This window comes from Manacus vitellinus, unplaced genomic scaffold (assembly GCF_001715985.3).
Source record: "Manacus vitellinus isolate BGI_N305 unplaced genomic scaffold, ASM171598v3 scaffold_5_pilon, whole genome shotgun sequence".
Taxonomy (NCBI): domain Eukaryota; kingdom Metazoa; phylum Chordata; class Aves; order Passeriformes; family Pipridae; genus Manacus; species Manacus vitellinus.
The window spans coordinates 27,317,829-27,343,089 of record NW_021940682.1 but is presented as its reverse complement, the minus strand read 5'-3'; the positions used below and the strand labels follow the sequence as shown (position 1 = coordinate 27,343,089).

The 25,261-nt window shown below is 36.0% G+C and overlaps 2 protein-coding genes across 13 annotated transcripts in view; one reads left to right on the top strand and one right to left on the bottom strand.

Annotated features, from left to right (window-relative positions):
* The window catches only part of ACSS3 (acyl-CoA synthetase short chain family member 3), a 79,857-nt gene extending 69,713 nt beyond the window's left edge, over positions 1-10,144 (top strand). The window contains exons 13-17 of the mRNA XM_029963501.1: positions 3,712-3,793; positions 4,791-4,913; positions 9,028-9,127; positions 9,207-9,382; positions 9,657-10,144. Coding sequence (XP_029819361.1) covers positions 3,712-3,793; positions 4,791-4,913; positions 9,028-9,127; positions 9,207-9,382; positions 9,657-9,722 — 547 coding nt within the window. The 3' untranslated portion in view covers positions 9,723-10,144. The remainder of the gene's footprint in view (positions 1-3,711; positions 3,794-4,790; positions 4,914-9,027; positions 9,128-9,206; positions 9,383-9,656) is intronic.
* Positions 10,145-11,805: 1,661 nt separating this feature from the next.
* PPFIA2 (PTPRF interacting protein alpha 2) overlaps positions 11,806-25,261 on the bottom strand; it is a 330,580-nt gene continuing 317,124 nt past the window's right edge. For all 12 annotated transcript variants that reach the window (XM_018080360.2, XM_018080361.2, XM_018080364.2 and 9 more), the window contains 8 exons: positions 23,943-23,972; positions 22,241-22,416; positions 21,298-21,395; positions 19,364-19,539; positions 19,201-19,269; positions 18,109-18,268; positions 16,382-16,471; positions 11,806-13,253 (listed from right to left, as the gene is read on the bottom strand). In XM_018080360.2, coding sequence (XP_017935849.1) covers positions 16,413-16,471; positions 18,109-18,268; positions 19,201-19,269; positions 19,364-19,539; positions 21,298-21,395; positions 22,241-22,416; positions 23,943-23,972 — 768 coding nt within the window. In that variant the 3' untranslated portion in view covers positions 11,806-13,253; positions 16,382-16,412. The remainder of the gene's footprint in view (positions 13,254-16,381; positions 16,472-18,108; positions 18,269-19,200; positions 19,270-19,363; positions 19,540-21,297; positions 21,396-22,240; positions 22,417-23,942; positions 23,973-25,261) is intronic.

The following is a 25,261-nucleotide window of genomic DNA, read 5'->3' as shown; positions in this document are numbered from 1 at the left end:
TCAAACTGATAGCAGATGCAAAGGCTCAACACTGGCTGCTTTGTGGGTTGGCATGTTGGGTGAGAGAGAGTTAACAGATAGCTAGGGAAATACAGTGAATATGTCCCAAAGGAAAAACTTGCAAAGCAACTTCTTTGTATATTGTGGAAATCATAATGAAGGAATATATTTCCTTCTGTCTTGGTCTTCTGTGGTCCTCTCCCTTGTGAAAGGAAAGCAGGACCATTTGTGGGGCAATCATGCTTACTTATGCATACCTGGAATTTTTTTGTTAATATACCCTCTTAGTAAAAATAACCCCAAAAGGTCTTGAGTATCAACTCAGTGTTTGGTCAAAGAGGCAACAGTTTTTAAATATTGAATTCCTGTAGATGTGTGTTGTATTTCCTAGGAAGAACAGACACAAACTGTTGCTGGAGTGGGTCCGGAGAAGTGCAGTGAGGCTGGTGAAGGATCTGGAGCAGAAGTCCTATGAGGAGCAGCTGAGGGAGCTGGGGTTGTTTAGCCTGGAGAAAACGAGGCTCAAGGGAGACCCTATTATAGAGACCTTATTGGTCTCTACAACTACCTGAAAGGAGGCTGTAGCCAGTGGGTGGTTGGCCTCTTCTCCCAGGCAGCCAGCAATAGGAAAAGAGGACACAGTCCTTAACTGCACCAGGGGAGGTTTAGGTTGGACATTAGAGAGAAGTTCTTCACTGAAACAGTGAATAGGCATTGGAATGGACTGCCCAGGGATGTGGTGGAGTCACTGTCCCGGGAAGTGTTTAATGAAACACTGGATGTGGCACTTAGTGCCATGATTGAGTTTACATGGTGGTGTTAGGTCATAGATTGGACTCAGTGATCTCAGAGGTCTTTTCCAACCTAATTGAGTCTGTGATTCTGTGAAACCAGACATCCCAAAATGTTCCTGTTTTTGTATGGAGAGGCTGAGAAAGGGAAGGGATGTTTGCTTTTGGTTGCTGTTATTTTCTGACTGCCTCATTTTATCTCTTCTGGCTCCCTGCATGTAACTGTGATCCAGTTCTGCTCCCTTTGGAATTTATGGCTGGCTTCTCCTTGACAGCAGTGGGTTGGAGGTATTTTTGGCTCTGGACATTTTAGTTCTAATGTCCTGACAAAATTCCAATACATGTAATTATGTTTTGGCAGACTGAATTCTGCCTTTATTAATTTTAATAATTATTTGTGTTTTCACAGAAACTAGAAATTCTAGTCAGTCATGATGCTAAGAGCTTTACTCTCATGAAAGAATTGTATGTGCCTGTTGCTCTGGAATTATTTTGCCTGGAAGATGAACACATAGATGATGGCACTCACTTTTTGCTTAGAGGATGAATGGGGTCTTAATTGCAAGTAATCTTTCACAGAAAGCTATGGAAGCACATTTTCAGATGTTGTCTGTATTGTGCTATGATATGTACTATAGAGATACCTGTGGTAGCCACTAGTTTAGCAATCTGTTTTCAACTGACTCAGGAAATATGTTCTGTGGATGTACTTATCAATGCAATTTTCCTAAAAAAAACCCCAACAAACCAAAGAGAAAAACCACAATCAAACATAAGACACCCCCTGCCCTCCTCTACCCACTCCCCCACCCCTCCAGGAAAATAAAAATCTGAACAAACAGAATAAAATGAAAGGGTAGGAGCAAGCATTATATTTTTGGTGATATGTTACACACTTCAGTGTTTAGATTTCTGAACAATTACAGAAAGGAAAATGCTTTTCTGATTTCAGCAGTAAAATTGTTTTTCTTCTATTGAATGACTAACTGCAAAGTACGGAATAGAGCTATGGGGAAATTAAGGACTTTATCAATATGAGTTGTCCTTTCTCTCCCATCACAAGGATGTTTCAGACTGCTAAATGAATTTAAACTGCAAAATTTACCATGGCTGAGGCTGTTATGAATTGCTGTGCTATTAGCAACCAGGCAACACCCATAGTAACTGCCATTCTCTAGTGATTTTTCTTGAATCTAAGCAAGAGATTTTTTTTCTTTTAAACTCATAAATACATAAACACCACAATCAATATTTTGTTTTTCTAATCTTTTTTTTTTCAAAGCAAACACTCTATAGGTCATGTTTGTATAGCACAGAGATGCTTACTAAGATTGAAAAGCTTAAAATAAGGCAGTGAATTCCTTCCAGATGGGCAGAAGCCAACCTGCCCTCCTGAACCCTGCATGACTACCTGGGAAGTGTCTTGGCATTTCTGGCCATACTTTCCTAACCATACTTTCAAGGAATGTGATTTATGGGACATGTTGAGCCAGAGCCCTCAGAGAAAGTAGTATTTATAGCAGTATATTCTGTTATGCTAACTGAGCTGAATTAAGCTGAAAAAACTAGGATTGTAAAAAATCAGGTATTTGAATCATTACTGGATGACATGACCTTTTCAATGTAGTTTGTACCTTTTATATCATATTTATATTTATATTTATGCCATACTTAAGATTAATGTGTGTATAGATAGGTAGATAACTATTCTTTTTGTAAATATAATGTTAGAAATGTCCATGTCACAGAGCTTGTGGCACCTGTTCTTGTGTCCTAAACATCACTGGAGTCTTGTAACGATACCAGTGTTGCTATGCTACAGAAGTGTTTTTCTGCTAGAGATGTTGCCTTCAGGTGTCACAGGGACACTATCAATAGAAAAAAAATACCTCTAGATAAATAGTTGCTAGTTAGGAATGCAGGCATATACTAGTAAAAACTGTATGGGGTGTTTATGATTTTATCTAAATAAATATGTTTGCTTGCATGATCATTCTCTCTGTCATTAGGGGTAAACTTGATAAAACTTGTGTTGATATGCCTGAATATATATCTCTTAGGCAGTTGAAGAAATCTGTGTTTAATCCTATCAGAGATTTGAAGGAAGAAACAACTACTTCTTTGTTAGCTGAGGCTTCTGCAGCTTCTCTTCTTCTGACAGATATGTATGTGAAATGTCCCATATTTTCTCATGCCCATATTGTTGACTGACGAAGGGGTGTACAGTTGTACATTCAAAACTCAGCAAATAAAGCAGACTAGAATTTTGCAGCTTTGCTTCTTAAAAAAAAAAAAAAAAAAAAAGTCCAGTTATTTTAGAAAGTTCTACTAGTGACTTTTATCAATATCCTTTCAAAGGTCTCCTCCAGTATTTCCAATAATATTGAGCACAGTTTCAATATAAAAGAAAAACATTTTTATTCATATTCTCATGGTTGAAGTCCTTTGAGCTACACCTTTTTACAGAAATGGAAGATTTGTGTACTGATAATCCATCTGTCTATGCACATGTGAGTGGTGTATGGGTGTTAGAGAAAAAGATACCTATAATAATGAAATTGCCTGTATCATAGCATATATGCACACATTTCTGACAGATTCTTAATCCTTAGAAATGTTGAAAGCTGAATATTGTTAACATATTTATAGTGCAATATATGATGTTTACTAGATCAAACATTATTTTTTGAGATATTTATGTAATATAAAAGATAAGGTCTGGATACAGTGCAGAGCTGTATGTATATGTTCACAATAATATATAGTCTTTTTATGTTATCAGCATATTATTAAGCTGAACTGTTTTCTGATTGTATAAACAATGATTATTTATCTGAATATCAAGTATGAATAGAGAGCATGAGTTGTACTTGTTATATCTGTATTTGTTAATACTTCCCTCTGCTCTTTTCAATTTAAGGTTGCCTTTGCCTCCTGGAGCATTCTCAGGTCTTTGGGAAAATAAAGAAACATTCCAGAAGTTGTATTTCCAAAAATTTCCAGTAAGAATTATGAAATAAATTATATACATTTTTAGTAATTCTGCAGAACTGAATGATAATAGATTTAACCTGGATAACAGTTTATCATAAATTTTCATATCTTAATTTAATTTAAGATCTTTGATATATGTGCATACAATGAAAAGCATTTCAAGGTAAAACTTTTTTCATCTGTAATTTAAGCCCTTAGACATACTGTGGGTTTTTTAAGATCTGAAACAGAAGAAGTAAACCTCAAGCTTCTGAACCAAAAAGTCATTTTATGTCATTTGATCTAATAAAACATATAAGCCTGTGACCTTAGTCTAGCATAGCTTCAAATATACTAATCCTGTTGACATGCAATCATGCTAGCTTGGTATCAGTCCAAAATACACACTTGTCCACTGTGCACCTAAATATATTGGAGGCTCCTTACTTTATTAGTTATGTTTCCTTGTCAGATGAACTATCCAAGGATAGATTTCCTCCTTTCCTTGTAGAAATAACTAGATTGGCCCTATACAAATGTTCAGAATGGAAGGTTTGGATCAATAAAAGTAAATGAGTGAATTAGTCAGGCAAATTATTTCCTGTGTGCAGTTGCTTCACAATGATGATGTATGTTTGGATACAGCAAACAGGAATATCTTTAGGACAATTGACAACTGGTTATTATATTGTAACAGTTCCATTCTCCTTGTGTGGATCCAGGCAACATCCTTCTCCAAGCTGTCAGGAATCAAAGTAAGCAGAGTTGGAAAGAAATCCAGGTTTATCTATTGTCTTCTGTTCTGTATTAACAAAGTCCACAAAACCCTTATGGAAAGGGAGCTGCATGGCATATTATGACAGAAAAATAGTGAAAAATATTACAGAATTAAATCTTTCAAGCACCATAAGCGTATTTAATGTGGAAAAGGGGTGATTGTTCTTGTTGTTGTTGTCGATTTCATGGTAAATTCATGGGTATTCCTAGTACTCTTTTTGAATTTATTTTTTATTGTGTCATGTTTAGGGATATTATGATACTATGGATGCTGGTTATATGGATGAAGATGGCTATTTATATGTCCTGTCTCGAGCTGATGATGTGATCAATGTTGCCGGACACAGAATTTCAGCAGGTGCGATTGAAGAGGTTAGCATTGCTTGACAGGAAAATAGAAGAGTGAAAGTTGAATAGAACAAGCTGAGACTGAAAATCTCACAAAATCTCTCATTTTCTTTATGCTCTTTTTATTTGCATTTCCATTGGTACTTTTAAGCACAATATTTCCTATTTCAGGTTCTTCCTATTAAGGTGCTTCCCAGAACATAATAAATTTAGTCAGTGATAAGCAGTTTGTACCATGGGATTGATGAGACAGACGTATGGGAAGCATAACTGTCAGCTCTGATAACGTATTTGTTTGGGAATATGTTAAGATAATGTAGAGTCAGTGTGCCAAGTAGTTTCACCAAATAAATACTGTAGTAACTGAGGAGTAGAAACTTTTATTCCTAAAATATGGTGCTCAGTGTTGGCTGAATTCTTTTCACATAGACTCACATTTCTTGATTTGAAGACTTTCCTTCACATTTTCTTGACAGCTGTTTTGTCTCTTACTGTATGAGCAGTGCTAAATGAACAATGAAAATGTCTGTAAAAAAACCTGCTGTTAAGTTAAAAGTCATTAATGTCATACCTATGCAACTCAAAAAAATTGAAAATAGTGCAGTTCATAATAGTGTCTGAATTTCATATCATTGTTCACTCACCTCTCTGGAACTGCTGTGATTGATTGCCAGTTACAAATTTCCCTGACGACATATCAATTGCTTATTCAGGGAGTATAGGAAAAGGTGTGCTGGGCATGTACAAGATAAAAATACACTTATAAGAACTGTGAATTTAACTGTTCACTGAATCAAAAACTAGTAATTTTTCTGTTTGTAATGTTTGTTAGGCTAGTGATTATGTTTTTTAAAGGCTAGGAAACTTAGAATAGAAGAAATTCTGATTACACAGAAGTGAACAAATTCAGGTAAATATAGTCAATCCATTGAGAACTGATCAGCGAGGGAGCTGTCTGTTTTTCTGCCTGCTAGTTAGGTCTTTCCCCTAGAAACATAAAAATGTTTCATCACTCTGACATTCTAGAAGCTTTTCTATTCACCTTTTGAACAAAGCTAAAAACCAAGAATGGTGTTAATGTATGCATGGCATAGTTAAATGGGAAAGCATTAAGAATACCACAATTAACTTCTCAGTAAGATCAGTAAATACAGAGTTAGAGGTTCATTGAATCGCCATCTAATTAAGTGACAGTAACCTTGTCGAGCAAGTATATTATCTGCATTTACATTATAGCTGCATTACAAGCATAGCAAGTTTTTTGCTAATGCTTTGACTAAGTTTTTCAGCTTTATTATGTTCTAAACAATTAGTTTCTTTGTCTAAGGTATCTATTATACCATTGGAGCTCCATGTTTACGCAATGCACTAGGTGTTGTGTTTACTTTGCCAGTCAGTGAAGGGTAGCTATTATGGTAGCCTCAGCTTGCCTTGGTCCATCTGACTCTTGTCTGTAAATGTATGGTGTCCCTCCCTGCCCCTTTCTGAAAAACACCTAAATTGAATCTTGACTATCTGAGGCAACAGACTTGAAACTGAGGAATTTAGCATGAGAAATCCCTTTCCTTTGCATCCATCCTTGTGCCCAGTGATCATTCCAGGAAAGCCATTTCACTTCAAGTTTTTTATTACTTTTAAACAATTTTTAAATGTCTAGTGCTAATTCTGTTATTTTCAGTTATTTTACAAAGTTTGATAATTTTCAAATTAGTACTTACTAATTTTTTTAGTATTTCCTGATTACTAATTTCAATCATTTGAAATTAGCATTTGAAAAGTTGATGGCATTTTGGATAGCCTGAAGAAAAATACTACAGTAACTGCAATATTCCAGCTAACCATCAGATTCTTATTCATAAGTGACAGTCTGGAATGGCCAAAACAAGCTGGCAATACTTAAATCTCTACCTTAGGGGTCCTGTTGATGCCTGGCAGGTAATTATGGTATTTAATGGTAATGTGAGGTTACCACAGAGCTTTTTCCTGTGTTATTATGGAAAACAATACTCTAGTTTTAGACCTTACTGTCTACTTTTCCATAATTCATTGGGTTTTCCTTTTCCTTTTCCTTTTCCTTTTCCTTTTCCTTTTCCTTTTCCTTTTCCTTTTCCTTTTCCTTTTCCTTTTCCTTTTCCTTTTCCTTTTCCTTTCCTGAAATTTCCTTTCCTTTCCTGAAATTTCCTTTCCTTTCCTTTCCTGTTGTTGTTGTTGTTGTTGTTATATATGTCTCTCAAGTTTATGTGGCCAGGGTCAAGAGGTCAGAACAGGAAAAAAATGCATTATTGAGGCTTTGCCTAGAAGTGACCAAAGTGCATTAAGTGTATGTGATGCATTGAAATACCATAGAGATTTGGAGTTGCGTAAGAATTCATTCCTGTATGATTTGTCAGTGTGGTTACAATGACTTCTGTAAAAAACAAGCCATACCTGAATTTAAATGTATAGGTATATATTTAGCTTCAGCTTTTTATCTAGCAGGCTCCTCTGCCCTTCTAATTCCGGGGTAAGCCCAGCCCTCTGTTCTGTATGTAACTTGTGCACATCCTATTTAATTCCTGTGAAAAAATATATAGTTTCAAAAGCTGTGCATAAATGTTCATGCTTTTGTACTTTGATAGACCATGCATCTACTATTAAGGTCAGTGTTTTCCATTTACCCTTTTTCTAGCATGGGATATTTCTAGAATCATAGTTCATGAAGTGAGTGACAAACAAAGTGTGCTAGAAACAGTTTGATCTTGGTGTATGTTGTTGTGTATCTTGGTGTAGTGACCATGACACATAGAGCCAGTTTCTCCTTTCTGACTGTAATGCCCAAGGATGGTGAAATCTGTTTTGAGGATGGGTTATAGGAAATCCTTTGAATTGTTCCTTCTTCATTGGTTTCACAAACAGGTCAACAACAGCTTTCCTTTTGTTAATTGGAAAAACAGTGATTCAGCTTTCCATTTCTTCAGGTTTTTTCTCTGTCTTCTTTGTACTTTTCCTGTCTTCCTCATTCGCATACCATTGTATGAGTAGCCAGTAGAAATGATTCCTACTTAATAAAAACAACCAAAAAAAGGCCTTTTTTCTTAAAATTTAGTTAGTCATCCCATTGCCTTTGATTTTGGCAACAGTGTATGTGAAGTTCAGTTATTAGCAAGAACATAGTCCTTGTATGTACAGTCACATGATGTGGCCTCTGTGTAGGGTCATGTTTAAGTTCTCTTTGTAGTTCAGTCCAGAGGACTGAAAAGTGCTGAAAGCACTGTTGACAGCAAGATGCCCCAAGGCATACTGATAGCTACATGAAAATAGCCAGTTACTTTGGAAGAGGATTCACAGTTCCTGGCATCTTAAGCCCAGCTTTGTCCCAGATTTAGTGACACAATCTTGGTACGTACTGAGACATCTTGGTGACTGTTTTTCAGGAAGTGAGAACCTCAGCTAGCTAATTGGAAGGAAGAGAGAATGTCTTACTTTTTTTAACTAAATGAAAATTTGGAGTATTTTTGTCAATGTGTTATTGTGTAACGTGTTGGGAAGGAGGGGGGCTCTGGTTTAATTACTTTTTTTGTCTCAGGAGGCTGAGACCTAATGGTTCCAAGAGAGTGAGCTGAGCTGGGCTGGCTGCAAGCTGAGTCTAGGCCTGCATTTTGCCTTGGTTGAAACTATGCCTTTACAGCAGCAAAGAATAAAAAAGATAAGAGTTAGAGAGAATAAACCAATATGACTTTATAGCTCAGTAGTAGGAGTGCTTCTGTAGTTTTGGTCCTTAATCCACGCATTTAGCTCCATGTTAATTGTAATGTTAGACTACTGTTATTTGTTCCAGCAAAGATCTCACTAAAAAAACAAAGATGTGATACTCTCCCAAAGAAATTACCTTTGGTTTGTTCTAGATTTCTGTCTTGTGCTTCCGTAGTTCTTGCTTCTTGTGTTTGTTTGAGAAATACATGTAACTGTGTGTATGAAAGTATACTCATATACATCTGCAACACATGTAATTGGAATCCTCAGGTGTACTGACTACATACCTTTTGCTGTCAAAATGTAAGAAGTAACTATGTTAAATGTCCATGACTGTGGAATTTTTTCACTGAATGTCCATCTATTATATTATTAGTTCTCTTTACTTCTGTTTTCTATCCCTCAGTGTATTCTCTTCCATCCCGCTGTGGCGGACTGTGCTGTTGTGGGCCAGGAGGATCCTTTAAAAGGACATGTTCCATTTGCGCTGTGTGTACTGAGACAAGGTGAGAACTCACTGATACTGATGTCACTAAGACTTACAAAAGTCTCAGAAAAGGTAAAGGATATGACTTTCTTCACCAGGTATAAAGACAGAAAAGAATAAGATTTTGAACGAGATTGTTGAGCGAGTTCGAACTAACATTGGCCCTGTAGCAGCTTTCCAGAAGGGGATGTTTGTGAAACAGCTACCAAAAACACGCTCTGGCAAGATACCACGTTCGGCTCTTTCTGCACTTGTCAGTGGAAAGCCATACAAGGCAAGTTGGAGATGTGTGCTTTAATGAATTAGGCGCACGTGCACACCTGAAGGCACAACGTTATGGTTTTAATTCTCTTGACTGTTCTGTAACTGGTCCATGACTTAAGGTAGTATGTTATATTTTATTTCTACTGTGACTTACCCAAAAGGTTTTTATGCTCCAGAGCTTTCCAGATACTTTTTTGTTGATTGCTTTTGAAGGCTAGATTTGAAGAATCTCTAAATGAAATTCTGTCTACTCTCACATGCTTCTATATATTCTTCCTTTTCAGATAACACCAACCATTGAAGATGCTAGCGTGTTTAAACACATTGAAGAACTGCTAAAGAAAAATTAAATGGGATAATACATCAATAACAAACATTTTAATTACAGAAGTACAAAGAGACTTTCTGTCTGTTAAGGTTACCGCATTTTAAAAACTAGTCATGATTTGGAACAAAATGTTTTTACTGCAGAAACATTACTATGTTCTTTACCATCTTGTCACAGCCAATGACACATAGTAAAGTCTCTGCATGTTGTGAATATATGCTGGTTATTAAGATGGCTAAGAATTGCACATAGAATTCATACATTTCTATAGTCTTAAAGGGGAGGAGTCATGGGATTATCTGTATGATGTCATGTAACCTTTCATTTCAATCTGTTTTTGTATAATGTGACCAGTAACTTGAGTTTGAATACAACAGTTTACAAAAAGTTAAGTCGTGAGGACAGCAATAAACAGGAATTTAATTGTGAAAATTGTTGAAGACATAAATTGTTCTCACTTGTAAATTAGAAGCCTTTACATTTTTTAAATTTTTCTAAAATTAAAAATTTTAAAATTAATTTTCTTGATTCCACTGATTTCTTTTTTTCCTAAGACTTTCTGCTATAAATTAGATTCCTATAATTTTTTTACTCAATAACTTTCTGAAATGTCTTTTTTGTAGATTGATAAATAATTTCTGGCTTTCAAATATGTGAAAATCCTCATTTGTCTGCTCAATAATACACATGATTTTAAATAAAGGTAGGCATTTACTCTTTGCATTTTCTGATAATTTTTTTGTTAAAAAAATATCCTTATGATAAGGATAACCAGAATGTGCTTTTGCCGAGGTATATATAACCAAGAAATTTAGCAAATACAGATACTAAGTAGCTTATCCTGGAATTTATAGGCCATTTCAGAATAGTTACAAGGTTCTTAACAAGCCAGGAGATGGAGGATACACTCTCTACATACTTCTTAAGCTGCAGGTTTTTCATTGAACAATAAAGGTAAAAATGCTTTAAAAAACATACATATACAGAAAAGTTTAAAAGCAGAGAAGTTACTCAAACTCAGCAGTGCTTTCCAGAGGAAGAAACAATAAGCAATACATAAATTCAGATGATGTTGGTATATAAGAGAGGTCCTCAAAAGAGTCCAGAAATACTGTTGTGTGCTGGTGGATAGAGTTAAGGATGATATCCCTGTAAAGTGATGAAATAAACCAACAGATTGATGTAGGACATAAAAGGTGATAGATAGGTGCTACTTACTGTGAGCCATACCCTGATGGTGCCTTGTGCCTGTGATCTTTTGTTGGTGAGCTCTACTAGTTGTATAAGAACTATGTAAAATGTTCCTGTGTTTTTTCACTTGGGACTGCATACAGCACAGCCAGTCATGTTGAAACAGGTCATACAGTCATATAATAGAACAGCCTCGTTTGAGTCTGTGCTGTACTTGTTTTTTGCTAAATCATTGTATGAGGTAGCCCACCTCAACCCTGCCGCCCCCGCTCAGTTATTCAATTTAGTTGAAAATCTCAATCTGAACAGAGGGTAAAACATGTTGTGAGAGACTGGACTGTAAATGCTAATGGCTCTAAGAATCAGCAGGGTGCTTTGCTAACGGTGCTGTATTTCTGGGGCAAAATAACTTCAGCTTTGGTCACAAGATCTGGCTCATTCTTTTCCCCAACACATCTCATTTAACCCCATCCCCTAAATTTTAGTGTGGGCTGTGACAATGTGGGCTGCAAAAGAAATTCTGTAAAATGTGAGCGGGTGTTTACAAGGAAACGTGTATTCATATGATACTGCAACCACTGCTAATGGTGTTTGAATTATTTTACTTTGAGATATTCTACACTAAAATAATCCAGAAGGAGGCTGAGGGAGGAGGGGGAGAAAGAACATCAACAACGATGTCGGTCAAGCCCGAGGAACTGTATTTACAAGAGCCTTGGCTTTATATAGTTATAACCCTGCCATTATATCACACCCATCAGCAAGTTCACTGCTCCCTCTCGTGGCGGATTCTGACCAGTAACTCCGTCGTGACTCATACCTGTTAGTGTCAAAATGTGTTTATGCATGAGAAGCAACTGGTTTCCAAATTTAATGCTCCTATGTACCAAGCTTAATAGACTTATAAACACAAATAGCACTGAATTCTTTTTTTATTGACATTGGGGGAGAAAAATTTTTCACCATCTGATTGACCGAAGTTTGCCAAATGAAAATAGACAAAACAAATGTTTATGTACGTGCAAACATTGCAGATCAAACTGCTTAAAGAAATAACTAAAAGACAGGTCTTGAGCTAAGATCAAGCAGCAGAAAAATAGCAAATAGGTAAATGACTATTAAGTAGGTCTTACTTTGAAACTTCCCATTTAAACAAAGAATAAACAACAATAACACCACCAAATAAAGCCACAGCAGGTAATAGTTGCTCTTCTAAACTTTTATACATTATATATTAATCACTCTGTCTTTCAGTTATTTCCTCTGATAAAACTGACTTTTGTGAAGTCTCAGCAAGGCCATCTTGGCTAAAAGCGTAACATTAGACAGGAGCCTAATGCCCTGTTAGAATGAAGAAATGGTGGGGTTTGGCTTCTCTTGTCTTTCTTTTTCTTTGTTGAATATATCTGGAAACGAGAATCTGATTCTATGCAAATATTAGATTTACTTTTCCAATGCTGGCTGGTGTTTCAAGATCCTGGAACAAAAAGGTGGCTCTTGGTAAAGCAAGATTCTTCTTGGTCCACAGGTAACATAGAAGAAAGTTTTTGGTTTTTTGTATAAATCATGTTTTATTAAATTGCCTTTTTTTTATAAACAGTTCTCCTGGGTTTATTTATTTGTTTTTAAGAGGTGAGCCATCATGATGCTTCTCTACAGATATCTGACATCTCCATTTTGTCTTTAGAGGTCCATTTTGGCTCCAGTTCCAGGTTATGTATTCTATTATACATCATCAGAGGCAGGTGTTCAGCTTTTAATATTGACAGATTTTTCTCAGTAGGAACATGTTGAAGCTTCTAACTCTGCTAAACATATTCATTTGACTGTTACAATCCAAAAACTGTAAAAATGGTGGAATGGAAAGATACAAACAGTATTATTGACACTGTGTTGTCAAATGTTTGCACTGAGACCCCATGTACCATAGATTTTATTTTTTAAAAAATCATATTTATATCCATTTACATAAGACTTACACATTTTAAAAGAAATACATACACAGTAAATACGTAAATGTCTAATATTTTACAATAAAACAGATGGAACAATGTAAAGATGAGTGGCTTCGTTTGATAAAAGCTTTGGATGTGCACTGCTGCCAAATTTTTGATGACAGAGATGCTGAGAGAAAAAAAGGGAGGTTGTTTTGTTTTCCTTTTTTTATTTTTTTTTTTAGTAATTTAGGTGTTTTTTATTCTTGTTTTAAGTTAACCAGTACATGAAAGGAACATCATAAGTGTTTGTCTGATAAACTTTATGTATTTTCTTCCCTATTACCCTGTTCTTGCAGAAAGTTTTAATGCTCTTTTCCTAGGTAGTGATAGTGCACTTCAAGTAAAGTAGAAGAAAGAGATGACATCTAAGGGGAAAAAAAATAAACATTAATTAGTGAGGTTCTTTGTTTCTAATTTGGTCTAGGATGCAATAACAACAGAAAATATATCACTAACTACGCTATTGCATGTTTTAGTAAAACATGGTCTTTGATTATCTGTGGGAGGCATGCATTTGTTTAATTTTAGATCTGCAACATAGACCTATTAATAATGAATTTTAATATTTTACTAATGTATACTGATTTTTGTCATAGATCAAAATAGACTACTGCTTATGTTCATTTTATAGTTGTTTTCTTGCTGTTTTAATTCAGCACTGGAGTTAGTTTCCTGCATCTGGAGACCTTTGCCTGTTTGGCACAAGGTTAAACACACATTTTCAGCGTACAGACCTTGCTGGTGTACTTTGTGGTTCTCCTTCCTAGTTCACTGCAGCTCGACAGCATTTACTTTTTTCACCCTGACGATTTCTTTGCTATGGACCAGCTGCTTCCAGATTATCATTCACATCTTTTTGGAATGCTGCTTCCCCATTTGTCTTTACAAATCCTCTTTGGAACCCTTCATTGGTAAAGTACATTGTTGATTTTGCCAAATGCCCTTTAATATTTATTAGAATAGAAGTGCAACTAGTATGTTCTATTGCCCCAGCCAGTGGCAACAAAACTGTCCTGAGTGAGCCTTCTGACTTGGTGATGACAAGTGTTTATAAGAGAAAGGCATTGGGAAAGCTTGGGCAGTGTGAGTGCCAAATATGCTGGCTGTGTGGCGTTGCAGATGCTCAGCTGGGCAACATACAGCCACTACAGCAGAAAGCTTTCTGCTCTGTGGTAAACTTTGCAACATTAAATGGCCAGCATCAGCAGTCTTAATTGTTCTTAAATTTTTGATACTGAGGGTGCACTGGAACAGGGCTGCTCACAGTATGCTCATGTAACTGTTCCGAGACTGTCTGTTCGTGATTTCTGGCAGCTCGTCATGGTTTCAACAAATGTTTAAAAAAACCCACCTGAAATGCAATTCAAAAGCATATGAGTGAGATACAGCTGCTGTGAAGAAACACTGTAAGACACTGTAAGGTTGTATCCAATTGGTATTGTTGGCATAAATTATTTTGAAATACAAGGCTTTGACATTCTCTGTAAGGGAGTATCTCTGTAAGAGTAGCAAAATGCAAGAATCTGCAGCCTGCTGTGATCATAGGCCATGAGCATTTTTTCCATATGCAATCTGTTTGCAGCTCTCTTTTCGACCTGTTCTTTGTAGGCATATTCCCCTTTATTATATTAATTTTTTTTATATTGTTATATAAAAACTCATCCAGCTGTCCCTGCCCTCTGCTGCTTAGTTAGAATCAGTCCCTGGTTCTATGCATGCAGATATGTTATTCACCAGAGTAACACAGCTGCTGATGGTGCAAGTTGTTACAAGTCTGGTCTCAGTCTAAGCTGGATCTGGAAAATTTCAAGAAGCATGTTGTAATGAATAATATTTCCTTTTGTCCAAGTATCAATCAGTTCCTTCCATGAAGAAACTGTTACCCAGGAACTATGATCACAAAATTCTGAAAATTCCTCTGTTGTCCTTTAAGCTCACATCCCACACATGAGCAGTTTTTGTTTATGCATTCATCTTTGAGATACAGGCAATTTCTTTAAATTTTGAAGTTTGATATAATAGTGCCAGAAAAGTCTGTTACTTTACTTCTGGTTTTCATTTGCTACTTTTTAGATGATTTTTAATATAGTGGGAATAAACAGTTTGGATAATCTTAATTTTTGCTAGCATATCAAATTTCAGTTTCTGCCTTTGTTGCACTCTTTAAACCTCACCTCATGTGCCTGGCCCATTACTGTTGGCCTAATATATAGCTTGGTGTTTGAACTTAATTTCTTGGTCATACCTTATTGCTTTCAGCACACAGTTCTGAAGCACATGGAAGAAAATGTATGCACCTCTGCTGTCACCACACTCTAATCTATACGTACGTACACAGAAAAAGATTTCTGTAATTTATGTGCTTCATCATCATCTTTGTAGGACCAGCTGCTTAACTTACCTTTAAAAAAAAAAAAACTAAGAAACTAAAAACCCCACCCCTGGTGATTATTTTTTCAGTGGTGGCATGGAAAGTGCCCTTTTTTAAGATTAAGGTTTTATACTCTTGCAGCCTCCTGAACATCTGTGAACTAAAGCTCCTGTCATCAGGAGGATCCTGAGCAATCTACTGTTCCCGCTATTAACATTTACTATTCCTAAGCACTTCTTGAATCTATGCAGAGTTAGTAAGATCTTGATGGCCCCAATCCTGTCCCAGTCTTGGGAATCTAAAAAACAAACAAACAAACAAACAAACAAAAAACCCCCTACTTTCTTGCAGATCCTGGCATATCTTGCCTACAATATGCAACAGCTATTGAAGCATGTTTGATGCCTGATGAGGTTTTGGTGATATCCAAATATTCTTTCCAGCTCCCTTACAAATTCTCAAGTAACTTAAAGGAAAACTGTTTTACTGAGAAAATACTAGCATGAAATGGTGCCATATTGATGGAAATGCTCATCATGTTAGGATTTTTTGCAAAACTTGTGACGAAGTAGAAAACTATATTTCCACAGAACTTTGGAACAGTTAATCTGTGATATTCATAGCCATATTTAAAAGATAAATGGTAAAAAATGCAACATGAATTCCAGTACTAAATTTGATTCAGAGTTGGATCCTTTCTTTGTCAATTCTGAATGATTTGAGAAGTGCAATAGGTAACTTTGCAAAATTTTCTGTGTGGGGAAGTTTTTGTTCTAGCTTTATGCAGCTACCTGATGTTCTAAATTGAGCCATAGCTTTAATTAAAAAAAAAAAGTAAACATCTTCTGCTTTACTAGTGTTGCCCCCCACCCCAGCTCATGGTAGAACTCTTTTGGAATTCTCACAGAGTAAATTCATTCCCTGTGCCCACTGCCATGTCCCCAAAATGTTATGGTTGGTAGCATCACCTAAACTGAGCTTAAGACTGTTGTCATGAGGAAATGACCACCCTGGTGAGTCTTTAGTTATGTCCTCTGCTCCATGCTGGCTCTTGCTTGGATAATGTGGGGTGTAGTGTACAGTTACAAATAGCTTTCATGATGACCCCTTATGAATACTCACAATTCAGTGCTGGCTTCTTTGCTAGGTCTTGTCAGCATGAGTATGTACGAACTGTTGAGCTGTCTAACCTCTGTAGTCGTGATGAAGCAACTGGAAATTGCAAAAAAAGAAAAAAAGAAAAAAAAAGAAACAAACCAGAACCTCTTTAAGATCATGAGGAAAATAAATCAATCAGTTTCCCACTGGAAGGGTGGCTGTTAAATTGGTCTGTGGCTTTCTATTACATGATCCGGGCACAGTCTAGTTCAGAACTCAGTGTTTCTTCAAGTCTGATGTGCTACTGGAATCTGTATTAAGTGAATACAGTTTAAAACTCAATTTTTGTCTTTATTTTGTTATAAGTTCTAATACTCTTTATTTTGTTAGAAGTCCTATCATGCTGTTTAAATACTATTGCATTCTTAGTGCTTCGAGATAGGATGCCAAATCCTGGATGAAGATGTAGGTCTTCAAAATTACTTACCTTTAAATCTACTAAGTTCAGTACCCAGCTCAAGAATAAACTGTCTGGAACACCTCAAGTAAATCACTAAGTCTCCCTTATGCCTTAGTTCCCCTTCTGTAAAATGGGAATATCATCTTCTACATCATACCATGGCTAGAAGATGAAATCTATGAATGTCTGTAAGATTCTTAGCTGCTGCAGTAATGTGGGCCATGGAAATACCATGAGAGCTAGGAACAAATGGAATTCAGTGATGCAATCAGTAAATTATTTGTTCTGTAACTGCAACTATAAAGTATTTTTTTTAAAGGTGAGAAACTTTAATGGAATTTAGATGGCTTTAATGGAATTTAGGTGGCAATACTGTCATACCAAGTTCAATCAAGAGTTACAGAATGTAATCACTACAAGCGGTGCATTAAATTACTTTGAGACAAGTCTATCCATAGACCTAAATCCTCTCATGATGAAATAAATGGCAGTATTTTAAATGGGCCAGTCTTTGTACTGATGCTTCTCAGAACTTCAAGCAGGCATATTTGGCTTTATCTTCCATATATCTGAAGAAATAGCTGTGATGGGATTTGTCCCTTCTCCTTGCTCTCTTACAATGATTTTTAAATTTTACTTATTTTTTAATTATGTTTTTTTGTTGCATTATGTATGCTTATTACTTTCCCAATCATTGCTGACTTAGTGCATCTTTTGGAAATTGAAAGGTTTCCAAAGAAAATTAAGATGGGTATACAGGAACTCAATTAATGCCCGAAATTCAGTATTTGCTAACTACCCATCTGATGGTAATTATCTGCTAACAACTTCAATTATTTGATGGTCAAGGCTAAGGTACCTAATTTGAAAATCAGATAGGAAAATAGAGATGATAGCCCATTCTAAGTTCATTCTCTAAAATACACCCCACCTGCTGAGAGGCTAATAAGCTGAAAAATTTGCTTAAATATTATATGCAGTCTTAGTTGAAAGTTAGTAAATTAATTCTTGTCTTTCCCAATGTTTCCTTTGCAGACATAGGATGGTGAGATGGCCTTTTTTTTTTTTGTATTTTAAATAAACACTGACAGGCTGAAGCAAACCTGAAAAAATCAATGGTATGCCAATTCAGTGCTTTTCTATTCCCTAATTCAACTCTCCCAGACTCTGTTCATCCCAGTTAAATGAACACAGTTTTTGTGGTGCAAGACAGGCATGCATTAAAAGTCAATTTAGCGTGCTAGGATAAGCCTCTTGCTTTTCAACAGGAAGTGCAGAAGTGACTGCATACCATCAGTTGGCATCTTCCGTGACTGCCCTGATGTTGTGGTTAGTCTGAACCCAGCTGGCAGCGTTTCCGAAGCGCCCGGCATCATGCTGATCCCATGAACCTCGCGCGGAGGAAACTGTCGTCGCCAGGAGGGGCCACGTCTGAAGTTCTTGTCATCGCTCTGTCAACACAGAGTTGTATTTGATAAAGCAAAATGAAATGTTTTGATTAATTATCCTGCTGTGTGTTACCTCTCCCACTGTTAAATGTATTCGACAATAACTACCCTGCTCTGTTGCACTGCATCCAGTTACTGTAATGTGTTCGAGACACACTTGCAAAAGTAAATGTTTTAGAATATTAAATGTTAGGGTGGGAAGCTCTTCTTAAATCTCTGGCTCGATATAGTTGAGGGCTTTAGTATCAGCTAAAGTAGAATTTTCTTATACAGTGACGGTGCAGTGGTTTGTTACTGCATTAGCAGGCTTTCATAAAGTGCTAATAAAGGATTAAACACTCGTGCATGCACAGAATTCATATGCATCTCACATTTTCAGCAAGTCTTTAAAAGTTTTATTTCTCATATGCAAAAGTCCAAGACTTGAACACTTTTGCACTGGACTCTTACATTAATATGAATAATTTCCATCATTGGATTTGAGATTCTTGATCCCAGATAACTGCCCCAAAATGCACTTGATTAATATTAACTTTGAAAAATGAAAAAGAAACAAACAGAAAATCTATTTTCCTTCTTTCTTCTTTATTTTTAAATAAAGGATGTAAGTAGCCTAAAGAATAGATTGCACAGGCATCCAACCCACACACATTTTCTGCCACTTGCCCTGGTCAGTAGGACTTCCATTCTGCATGTTCTGCATGTTTCCTCTCTGGAAAATATTCATCTTAAGGTAAGAGTGCAGTGCCACATTTAGCATCAAAGGTGATATAAGTATGTAGCCACACTGGCCCTTGATGGGCATTCCTAATTTTTTCTTAAAGCTTTAACTAACTCTTTTTTAACAATGTGAGAATTAACATGTCTTCATGCATTCAATTTATTTTAATGTTTCACTGTGATATTTTATAAATACTTAAAATAAAATTAATTACTTCCTCAAGTCGTCTTTCAGTTCCTAGTGCTAAAAGGTTGTTGTATTCTCTCTCAAGGATCTGCCGTGCCTAGAGATACCAAAGTAAACAATTAAAATGATTGAAGATGAATAAAAGGCAGTAATGGGTACAGATTAACAATAAGTAGCATAAGCAAACTTGCCTGGGTGTTTTGTGTTGGAATCTGTAATAATAAAGCTAAACTGCTGTAGTCAAAATTTTCATCCAGTGCTATAAGTGAACCATGTACACCACTTTCTAGGATATTATTTGCATATTCTCGGAGGCCAATGGCTTGTATCCAGCGTATGACTCGATCGTTGCTCCATACCAGCACATCTGTAAGGACATAACACTGGATCAGTCTCCTGATACCTCTTAACTTCCAAATTGTACAGGTACATGCATGTATGTAGCTGTGCATGCACTGTGGATGTCATACTGCTTTATTTCTTAAAAGAGGAATTCTAGCAAATTCAGCTTTAATATCTCCTATTCAAAAACTCTGTGTGATTTTAGCTATCTTCAAGTTAAATGTTTATACCAAATAATGTTTCCAAAAGAGAAATATGCTTCCAGAGGGCATCTCCAGAATGCAATTCCTTCCTCTTCCTATATATACCCTTTTCAATCCTTAGCCATGTTTTTACAGTTAAACAGTGCAAGGGCACAGGAGAAATATCCATTCCTCAGGGCTTCGCTGGGGAGTTTTGTATTAAACATTTTGAGAGTTGTGTCAGCACCTACCATTTTATAACATGCCATAAAGCAAATGATGAGACTAAAACTATGTTTAGTTCAGAAAGCTGGTAGAGTTGTTAAAGTCCATGCCAATTATAAAGCTGAGGCAAAAAATGAGCTAGAAAACCATTTTTGAGGCTATTCTAAAAAATAGCCTGCCCTGCTTTTAAGATTAAAAAAAAAAATTACTTATCTTTATAGTTGTGACTGGGAAACATAATACTGAGTTTTCTGTTACTAAGTGATGAGGCTTTTTCCTAAACCCTTAGAGGTCCAGCTAATGTAGCTGTTCTGGGAGCCAGCACTCTCCATCGCTTGGCCAAGAGCATCCCAGACTTTGGGGTCAGGATCAACTGAAGCATGGGGGCAGGCAGAGACCAAATCTCTCCTGGGACCACGAATAACTGACCAACAGGGTGAAGGAGGCTATGAATTACTACCCTTGTCCTAGCAGTGACTAGCACTGAAGCCACACCAGAATTTGAGACCAATACACAATTCTCCTATGTCGGTCTAAAGCTAAACACACTCAGACTGACTGGCACTGATGCCTGCACATCCAAGGCAAAGTCTTCATTAGTGCATGCCATCGTCTGTCTTGAGCACATGCACACTGTCACTGTAGCCATTCCCCCTTCTAATTCCGGTTTTTTTTAGCTCTTCTAATCAGCATTGTGCTTGAGAAGTGCTGACTGCTGTAGTCACTAGAGCTAGAAATGCTCAAAGGAATCAGAGGATTCATTTGTGATAGATGAAAAAAGCCAACCACCCTAATTGTTATATATTAAAGGAACCATGAAGTGAGCCTGCAACTGCTCTAGAGAGCTTTACACAGAAAAAAAATCTTTAGAATCAGATGTTAAATCTTCTAATAAGGTCAGTTTTGTTAGGAACTATTCTTATATACCAATCAACTGCCTCAGTGGTCAACCCTCCAAGCAACATTTGCTATGATACGTTCTAATGTAAGAAATCAAAGGCAAAGGTTTTCAAAAGCCAGAGCACAGTGAGAGGGTCCTGAGTACTCCCGTTTTCCAGCATTGTCCCCAGCACATCCCACTGAGCTGCAGGCTGTTTGGTCTTCCACTTCTGACCCTGAAAGAGGCTCAGATAAAATCTGTCCCCAAAACCAGTTTAGCAAAATGTATGTATCAAACAGCCATTAGGAACTGCAGCCCCAATTTAGCAAAGTATTTGACTGTGCCTAATTTAAGGAGCTAGGATGTGTTCTGAAGACAGAGGGACTTAACACTTAAAGCACATTAAATGCTTTGCTAAAATGGCATGACAAGGGGTTACCAGTGTCAAGTTTTAAGAGAAGAAACATTCCCAGTATTCATTCCCAGGAACTATCACCTTTTATTTCATGCTGACTCATTTCTCTTCGCTTTTCCAGTTCTTTTCTATCATAATTCAACCTCTTTAAACACATGATTCCATATTGCAAGCTTGTTCTGTTATTTAAAGAGAAACATTTACAGAGTTAATAAAGATAATTTTGAAGATAGGAACATATATAGGATGTGTTTCCTGCACTTCACATGAGGTGTTTCATGGTGCTCATGTAGCAAATCTTGAGAACAGAGAAGAGAGCAAAACCATTAAAAAAATTCACAGATTTCAGGAATAAAATGGACAAAATCAAAATGAGTATGTTTGAATAAATGTTCTAGTGTAAGAAATCCAAAGCATTAAAAGTTGTATTCAGAAAAGGTCAGCCCTTGCGAGCCACGAAATGTTTTGTCAAACCAGGCCTCAAAAAAAATTACAAATCAGACAGTTTAGTAAAAAGACACTTCTTGTCACAAAAACATCATTCACCTTAAAGTCTAAATGCCTTTATTGCCATATTTCCAGTTTAGCTTCCAGGCATATCCCTAGGTAACCTGAGCAACTGTCAATTTGCTTGTACTGTTAACAGCTTTTATGTGCTACACAAAATAGCTTTGCATTATTATGAGATCTCAGGGCTTTGAATCTTAGTCTAACATTTTCTGATACTTTAAACCACTTAAATTGTTACTATTTCTGTATTGTTAAGGGTTTATTGATATATTAATGGTTCCCTGCTCATTATGAAATTTGTCTGTACCAGTATCTTGGTTTTGAGAGGTATAACTGCAATGCGGTTGCTATTACTAAACAAATCTCTCTCAATTCAGATTTCGGACAGTCAGCCCTCACTTTTGTGCATGGTTTTCTGCACCAGAAGAACAGAAAGTGTTTTTATTTTGTGCACCCTGAGCACTACAGCAGACACATAAGCATTTTTATAGGTGTAGTTGTTATGCCAACCTACCGATGAAAACTATCCACCATTTTTAGGTGCACACGGAGATCTTTCTTTGTCAGGTGATCTAACATCCTCGCATCTACCAGGCATTCCATAAAGTAACTTCGGTACTGAGGTAAACCCAGACTGGGGAGCCATTCGTTACCTATCCATTCGTGGTTCATATCACCATAAGCCAGGGTCTACAGAGAAAAGAAAAGAGAGAAGGAATAAATTCTTGAGTTTGTTCAAGGTTGCACCACAGATTAAAGACAGAATATATCTGCTCTGCTTATTTCTTGTGAGACTTCCTAGCTTAGAGAAATTCTATCTAAAAAAAATAAATTCTGTTTTAACATTTAACATTGGAAGAGGGAGCCACTGTGAGGTATTTGCTACTGATAGCAGTTTTACCCATTGTGTTTTGTTTTCTAACCTTGTAAATTTTAAGGATTTTTTTTCAGTTTTGAGTTTTAAATGCAAGCAAACTTGCTACACAATCAAAAAGTGTGTGTTTCATAATCTTACTTGCTTTCAGCTGACCTTCTAGAATATTCATGCCAGGTAAATCCTGCTGTGAATCTGGTAATACAAACATGGCTCCAGAGAATCAACTGAGGTTTGTGTCACTGTTTAGTGGGAAATAGGATTTTCTAAATACTATCTAATGAAACTTTATGGTTACACACTTGTAGTCCTTTTGAGAGTAAAAGTTAATTTCAGTTGTTTGGCACTCAATTTCAGTTGTTTGGCTTACATTTTAATGAGACCTTTTCAGCTGTGAACAGCTTGAACCTAAGTGCATCATATGTAGAGCTCAATAAATTAATTGAGATAGGAGCAAAGCAGCTTCCTCCTAGAAGCTAGTATTCAGGCTTCATTGTTCAGCTGAAATTTCAATAGGGTGAGGAAGAGAGCTATGAAAAAACATGCATACTAATCTATTTTTACACAAGTTGCACTATTAAGAGGCAAAATAGATTTTTACATCTCACTGTTGTCAATTATTTTGTACTACAAATTTTAACAGAACAGAGAACTCATAAAGTGCAAGGTTAACACTTCCTCAGCAAGATCATGCTCAGCTTTGAGCATCACTTTCAAGCCTAACTTTTTGGTTTTGCTTTTAATGCCATTATACAAAAATGAATAACACAGTACAAGCCAGATATATTTTCTGTGGGGGGAAATATATTCCACTCATCTCTCATTCTTGTAAGATTTTGAAGAGAAAAGGAATGCCATCAGTAAAGATAGCAAGCTTGTGTAAAAATCGGTATATATTAGAAAGAAAGAAGTTTTAAAAATTTATCTAATTGGTAGTGTAACTGAATTATACAAAACTATTTGTAGACTGATACTTGGGTGTGATTTATACAATTGCTCTAAAAAAAATTCAGAGTAATTTTAGAAAAGTTAGGTCTCAAAGTCTTGACATATTTTATTATCCTATTCTCAAATACTTCTACTAGTTTTAAGTGGGAGGTAGAATATGTCTCTGGAATGTAGTAATTTTTTAATGAAAATTATTCACAGCATATGTACCTCTTTCTGTTTTGTCTAACAAACCTGCCCAGAGAATATATTCTTTGTATTAGAAGAACTCTAAAATACGTCTTGTAATCCACCCATTGAGATCCTGTCACAGTACAGTACTATATGCATATTGATGTAATCAATTATATTATTATTAACTTTCAGTTTAAAAAAATCACATGAAAGGTCATACCTGAGCCCAACTGCCTTCTTCAGACTCTTTCTGTATTATGAGCAGGAGCCAATTAGTAAAGCAGGTAAAAAGACAACAAAAAAGAATTATAAAAATATGTGGTTTTCATATGTATGTTAATAACAATGAAAAAATATACATAAAATGACCTGATAAAATAACTCCAATCAGTGGCAACATCCTGGGCTAAACTACCTGAAAAATTACAAGACCAAACCCATAAAATCTTACTAGGGCAAATCTAGCTGAATTTTCATGGTATAAAATCATCATATCTCAGTGAAATTTTAAAGCATTATTTAAACAATTCACAGTTTCATAATCAAAACACAACCACTTACTTATAAATTGAGCATTAGAGATGTCACTTTTTGTTTCTAGTTAGATTTTAAAATATTCACAACAAAAAGCTCTCTTCTTGAGAGTGTATTGTAAAGGAGCTTTTTACATAACATTTTTTATGGCAAAACCGTATTTTTCTGGCTGACCAGTTAAACAGGATCAAGTCTACTTCTTCAGTAGTCAGTTCAGTGTTGTTATATTTGCATTTATCTTTACCAACAATAATAAAACTGGAAATCAACTCAGTTGTAAAAAAAAAAATAAAAAATTATTGATGAGAATTGGCTTCATTAATGTTGATGATAAAACTTTAAATACTATAACACGCATAAACTTCTAAGAGATAAGTCTTTACTGCACCAAAATTTAGCTCCAGTACCTCTTCCACCATTTATGGATTGGTCTGACTATAAAGTTTTCCAAATTGAAGATTGGTTTTTCAGAGATCTCATTGTAGGATTGTATCATGTTTTATAAGCACCTTTATAGAATTATTATGATGTAATGCCAAAACCCAAAACCTAAAATAACATATGTTCCAAGTAAAAAAAAAAAAAGTCAGAACTATTTTAGCATTTAGAGAGAGGTTTGACAAAAATCAATCAGTAAATTACACTCTCCATGCACCCAAAATTAAAAAGCAAGACACAGGACTAATAAAAACATGAAGTTGTGTAATGCACTACTCTCAAGCCTTTCTTATTTCTTTCTGTGTCAGCATATATAAAACTATATTTAGAAGAGGCATTAGGGAGTAGAGTACCGTGGAAATGTTGCACTCGTAACCGTGACAATTTCATTTCGTTAAATGGTGTTCACACTGGCACTGAAAATATTATGTACTCTAAAACTCCAGTACTGGTTTTAGGGTCACACAATTTTTGTGATCGCGATACAGTTTATAAATTCTTTTGCTGACAGGTTATGTAACTGTTCTTTAAATTCAATTTCATTACTCCCTGTGACTTTCTAATAGC